A 5,980-nucleotide genomic window follows, 5' to 3' on the forward strand; every position below is an offset into this window, starting at 1 on the left:
CCACTTAGGAGTTGGGCTGCTCCTATGCTGATGTTGCTGCCAGGGACAGTGAAGCCATGCTGCGAACAATCTTGGCTTCCCAGCGGCCTGACCGATGCAGACAAGCCCAGGTCTTTATCAGCACCCAGGGCCTGGAGCCGGACACTGTGGCTGAACTGGTGGCTGAAGAGGTGACCCGAGAGCTGCTGACCTCATCAGAGGGAACAGGTGCTTTCTCTGCAGACCTCCCAGCCTCTCAGACAGCATGTTTTCTTGCATGAAAGATGTGAATGTTAGAATCATACACAGCTTATATGTTGCTCTATCAAGATTACAGATTCTTGGGGAAAAATCCTTTACACTCCTCTTCCTGCTCTGTGCTGTTTTATGACCGTGGTTAGACTAGCTCTGCCTCTGAAGAATGCCCCTGACCCACAAGGCCAGATGGACAGAGCTGTCAGCATACTCACCTGCTGCCGGGCCTGGACAAAGTGGGCCTCCTGGCCCTGTGCTCTGGCCACCTGCCAGCTCTCTTAGGACAAACTCAGTGACAGTCTCCTCATATTTCTGTGCAGGAGAAAAGCAGCCTCTCAACCCAGCAGAGGAAAGCCAAACACTTCTTCAGCTAACTGCTGTGTGTCAAGACCGCACACTGGTAGGCATGAAGTTGCTGGACAGGATTCCCTCCGTCCCCCACGGGGAGCTGTCCTGCAGTAAGTCTTTATAATTCAAACTTTGTACTGTTGTAGTACCTTTAGATTGCTTCCAGTTTTAGCTGTTTAAGTTTAAGCCTGTCAGAGGATGAGAGCTCTCTAGAGAGGACACTCTCTGCTAGGCCCTTTACTTTCCTGGCAAGCCAAAGTCAATGGTAGTTACAAGCCCAGCTTCTCCACATCCTACTACCCAGCCACAGAGCTCCTGATCCTGGCCCACCACTGCTTCACCTTCACGTGCCACATGGAGGGCATCATCAGAGTCCTACAGGCTGCCCGGATGCTTACAGATAACCACTTGGCTCCCAAGGAGGAGTACGGGCTGGTGGTGAGTAGTCCCCTCAAACCCATCTTCACCCTGAGGCAGCTCTGAAGAGAAACAAAGACCCAGCTCACAGCTGAAAGGGCCTCAGGGAATTCTGCCGTCTGAAGCCCCACATCTCCTGAATACTGGCCAGACAGTTCAGCCCCTGGTTGCTGGTTGATTTATCTAAAGAAGTGTCCCAAAAGAGCAGAAAGCAAGACGTCCCGTCATGTCCCAGGGCTACTGTAGCTTCTTGCCAGGGAAGTCAACTTTTCTAGGGGAAAGAACTGCTTCTCCCCCAAACAGGGGTTCAGGCATGATGTGTAAATGAAGCATCTAGCCCCTTACAGCTCCGCGAATGCTGACCACATGGGTAAGTAAAATGGATCCCAGGGGATGAGAAGCGACAAGAGGAAGCACCTGCTCAGACAGGTTTTATAGCACTTGGCAGTCAGTTAAAAAAAGACCAAGAAGGGGTGACAGTGACATCCCAAAGATTCATTTCCAGTTATCCAGAGAAGCCTCAGTTGGGTGACTGGGAGGGAACAAAACATGGCAGCCTGACCGTTCTCACCATGTTGTGTTGGGCGATGGTAGTAGTATGGCTTCAGCAGCTCAATGCTCTTTCCCGCAGGTACGACTCCTCACCGGCATCGGAAGGTACAATGAGATGACGTACATATTTGACTTGCTGCATCAAAAGCACTATTTTGAAGTTCTGATGAGGAAGAAGCTAGATCCGGTACGTGTTTAGAATGAGCTCAGGATGTAAGTCTAACCTGCTCTTGGGAATGTATCTGTGTAGGGTTCTAGAATGTTCAGTGAGGTCAGGGTCTTCCCCTGGGTACACCCTACCACCAGTGACTTAAGCTAGACTTCACACTAGGTCACTAGGTCATGATATTGATGAACACTGAAGAAAATATTTGTCTTTCATCTCAGTCTTCAACCCCTCCCTATTGTTTAAAGCATCTGTTTTGACAAGAACACCCTGAGAACCACCCTGCAAGTGGTCTGTCGGTGCTGAGGCTGTGCAGAAGTGCCACTAGAGGGTTTGGTTTGGGTGGGGGGGTGTTTCTTTTCCAGACAAACTGTGGTGCTGAGAGCCATTGCAGCCTAGCCAGGCGGCCGGGACAAACAAGCAGTCTCCTTGCAACAGGGTCTCCATTCTGACAAAAGGCTCAGGCATCTAATTCAAAAGTGAAGGCAGGATGATTTTAAAAGCCAGGCGGAGTAGATGACTGCAAGGAACCGTGTCTTCCAGACACATCAGGGCTGATACACTGAGGGACTCGGAGACAGGCGGCAAGCGCCAGCCCAGCCCCAGCTCAAACCAGACAAAATTCCTGCACAGCAAAAGGGAAAAGGACATAAAGTCCCACAAGAAGTTATTTGTAATTGCTACCTTCTAGGAGAGAGAAAAGCTGCTTTTATTGAGTGTCTCTGAGTACTATCAATCACACTCCAGGTCCATGCTCAGAAATGTTGGTCACCACAAAACAAACTCCATGGTTTTCATTTGGAACTTTCTTTTTGGCCTGTTTTTTTTTTTTTTTTTTTTGAGAAAACAAAGTTGGGTGGGTGGGGAGGATCTAGTAGTTGGAGAGAAAAGCAATTACCAAGGTAAGCAGCAAGTGCATTAACCTGGACCAGAGAAGCATTTATGACAATAGGAAAAAGCCTTGGAAACATAGGCCTGGCTTGCTGGGTCTGTGGGCCCTGGAGCCTTTCTAGCCCCATTTACGTGCTATAACATGAGGTATCGTTCATATAGCTTTTGTTTACAAAGCATTTGGGTTGGTGGGTTGTCTTTATTTCCTCTGTCAAAGAAACACAAAGTTTTTTAAAAAAATGATCAGGCTGTTTCCAGACAATCCTGCTGCTGGCAAAGGAGCAAGACCCGACACAGGTCCATTCAGGATCCCCAGATTTTAAAATTGGTCTTCTGAAGCATTTTGCATTTAAAATTGTTTTAATAACTTTTTCTGATTACAAAAGTAATACATACTCCATAGAAGACATTTAGAAAACAATATGGAAGTCCTCAGTGTTCACCATCTGGAGAGAGCCACTGCTAATATACCCTTCTTTGCACGTTTACCCTAAAATATAGTTCACATTTTAGCAAAATTTTATGCCTTGAAAATAAGATAATTGAGGTTCTCCTTCTATAATGTCTGCTGTGGCTTTTTCCCAAGTCAAGGTAGTCCGGCCACAGTTAAGTGTTTAAAGTATGTGCTTAGCCCTGGGTTCAATTCCTTAACTGAAAAAGCAAAACAAAACAAGACAAGACTCCCTTCAGTAATTTAATGGCTACAAGGTATTCTTAGCCTTTATTTGGAGTATTCAAGCTGCTTCTAATTAAAGCTGTTAAATCTGCTACACTCACCTTCACACTTGCGTCTTTATAGAGTCCTAGCAAACACAATAGTTAGGTCAGTGTGTGCTTCTCGGGCTGCCTTCTTCTGATCAGGTTAACTGGCTGTCCTCCAGCAAGGACGCTGTTTGCTTACCCCCAAGACAGCCTAAGATCTCAGTCATTTCCACTGTTACTCGTCATTTACCTTTGGGCATTTTGAGCAGTATAAAACGAGGGGACTCAGTTGATCCTCCCCTGTGGTCCCTGGTTAAGAACTTAAATATCCTTTTTTCCTGGGCAGAGTGGCACCCTGAAGACAGCCTTGCTAGACTACATCAAACGCTGCCGCCCTGGAGACAGCGAAAAACACAATATGATTGCCTTGTGCTTCAGCATGTGCCGGGAGATAGGGGAGAATCATGAAGCAGCGGCCTGTATCCAGCTGAAGCTGATTGAGTCTCAGCCCTGGGGTGAGTGAGCTGCAGCACTTCCATGGCCATCCTCACACTAGCCCCGCCAGCTCTTTAGGGGAAAAGACTTGGTAGCAGCCCTGGTGGCAGTAGATGGCAGTTTACGGAAGTTTGAACCGTAGGACTGCACTCCAAGTTCTAGTAAGGACATTTCTTGCCCAAGTGAAACGTACCTATGGATATACATACTTGGGATGTTTCTCTCATCTAGCCTGCCACACTGAGTGGCCTGAGGGGTCACTCAGCTTTACAGCAAGTATCCTTTACTCTACAGAGGAAAGCCTCAAGGATGGAGCACAACTCAAACAGCTCCTGCTTAAAGCCCTGACTCTGATGTTAGATGCAGCGGAGAGTTACGCCAAGGTAACCAAGAGTTATTCTAGCCTGGCCTCCGTACCAGTAGGAATTACTTTGGCTTGGGCTCTTCCAAGTGAAGAGGGAGTGTGTAATGGGTCAAGCAGAGGTCACTATTGAGTACAGAAGAGATGGTAATAAAATTCTCTTCTTGTGCTTCCTCCACAGGACTCCTGTGTGCGACAAGCTCTACACTGTAACCGACTCACTAAGCTGATAACACTGCAGATTCACTTTCTGAACACTGGTCAGAACACAATGCTAATCAACTTGGGCCATCAGAAGCTAATGGACTGTATCATGGCTCTACCTAGGTTCTACCAGGTATGAACACTGACAGGTACTGCCAGTGTAATCCTGGTGTCTTCTTGGTGTCCAGAGGCAGAGTAGCTGAGGTCTCAGCGTTAGAGAACAGACCCAGGGCAAACTACTTATCCCGACTTAGCTGTCTAACAGTACCACGAAGAGGCAATGTGAGGTAGATGTGCATGTGTTTTGTAGTGACTCAGATCAGACAAGGTCTTCACAAATGCAGGCAAGGGCTCTACCATTTAAGGCACACTCCCAGCACTATCTGGCATATTATCTCTAGCGCATCATTTGGGCAAAGGCTAGAGAATTTTGATGTTTGGCAGTTATGGTTTCAAGAGAATTCCTTGGCTTGTCCTTTTAGCAGTCTTGCAGATGGTGTCCATGGAATGGAGCTTGCAGGTTAGCAATGAGAATCAAGACTGCCCGGAGACTGGGTCTCACCCTTTACAACAAAAGGCACTAATGGTCCAGCATCGGTGCTTTCCTGCTTCCCACACAGTTATGAAAATAAATTTTCACATCAGCGGTTTTATTGTCCATTGTGATGAAGACTAAAAACAAGTTACTGGAGAGGGCTTTATGAGAGGAGAGCAACACCAGGCAACCTGATACCTTTAACACTGTGACCATAACTCACTGTGCACAGTAGGTTTCCTAGACTTTGCCTACGGTTCTCTACAACATGGGCTCTAACGTCCTCTCCCATCATTTCCATCCTTTTAAGGCTTCTATTGTAGCTGAGGCCTATGACTTTGTTCCTGACTGGGCTGAAGTTCTCTACCAACAAGTGATTCTTAAAGGAGACTTTAGTTACTTGGAAGAATTTAAACAGCAAAAGTTACTAAGACCCAGTATATTTGAAGACATATCCAAAAAGTAAGTACTTAAAATTGACCCTAATCCCAGCACTTTTTTTTTTTTTTTTTTGATTTTTCGAGACAGGGTTTCTCTGTGGCTTTGGAGCCTGTCCGAGTGCTGGGATTAAAGGCGTGCACCACCACCGACTGGCTCAGCACTTGCTTTTAAATCCTAGTAGGTCCCAGGACAACCAGGGCTACATATGGAGATGTTGTCTTTACAAGAAAAAAAAAAGAGGGGAAAAAAAGGAAAAAGTTGATAGTGAGCCAGAAACTCCAGCAAATTGTCTTTTGCAGTAGTACTAAATTTAATTAAGGTAGGTGCTGACATATTTGGGGTTTCTTATTTTTTGCCAAGAGAGGGTTTCTCTGTGTAGCCCTGGCTGCCCTGGAACTCACTCTACAGACCAGGCTGGCTTAAAACTCACACAAATCCACCTGCCTCTGCTTCCCAGATTAAAGGTGTGAGCCGCCAATGCCCAGCAACATAATTACTCTTAATTAAATTAACTCATCAAAATCTAAGACTAGTTCGATAATTTCCTAAGCTACAACACTCCTACATGGTGGCAGAGCTGATCCCCCCCTTGTTGACACAGTATTTAACCTGTACTTTACATGTTTTTGTGTAG

At 46.4% G+C, this 5,980-nt stretch overlaps 1 protein-coding gene across 1 annotated transcript in view; it reads left to right on the forward strand.

The window, feature by feature from the left end:
* The window catches only part of Spg11 (SPG11 vesicle trafficking associated, spatacsin), a 68,199-nt gene that overhangs the window by 61,713 nt on the left and 506 nt on the right, over positions 1-5,980 (forward strand). Inside the window, exons 32-39 of the mRNA XM_038330727.1 lie at positions 9-207; positions 555-692; positions 887-1,020; positions 1,631-1,738; positions 3,657-3,825; positions 4,100-4,188; positions 4,348-4,503; positions 5,216-5,367. Coding sequence (XP_038186655.1) covers positions 9-207; positions 555-692; positions 887-1,020; positions 1,631-1,738; positions 3,657-3,825; positions 4,100-4,188; positions 4,348-4,503; positions 5,216-5,367 — 1,145 coding nt within the window. The remainder of the gene's footprint in view (positions 1-8; positions 208-554; positions 693-886; positions 1,021-1,630; positions 1,739-3,656; positions 3,826-4,099; positions 4,189-4,347; positions 4,504-5,215; positions 5,368-5,980) is intronic.

The sequence above is a fragment of the Arvicola amphibius genome, chromosome 5 (assembly GCF_903992535.2).
Source record: "Arvicola amphibius chromosome 5, mArvAmp1.2, whole genome shotgun sequence".
In the NCBI taxonomy this organism is placed as follows: Eukaryota; Metazoa; Chordata; class Mammalia; order Rodentia; family Cricetidae; genus Arvicola; species Arvicola amphibius.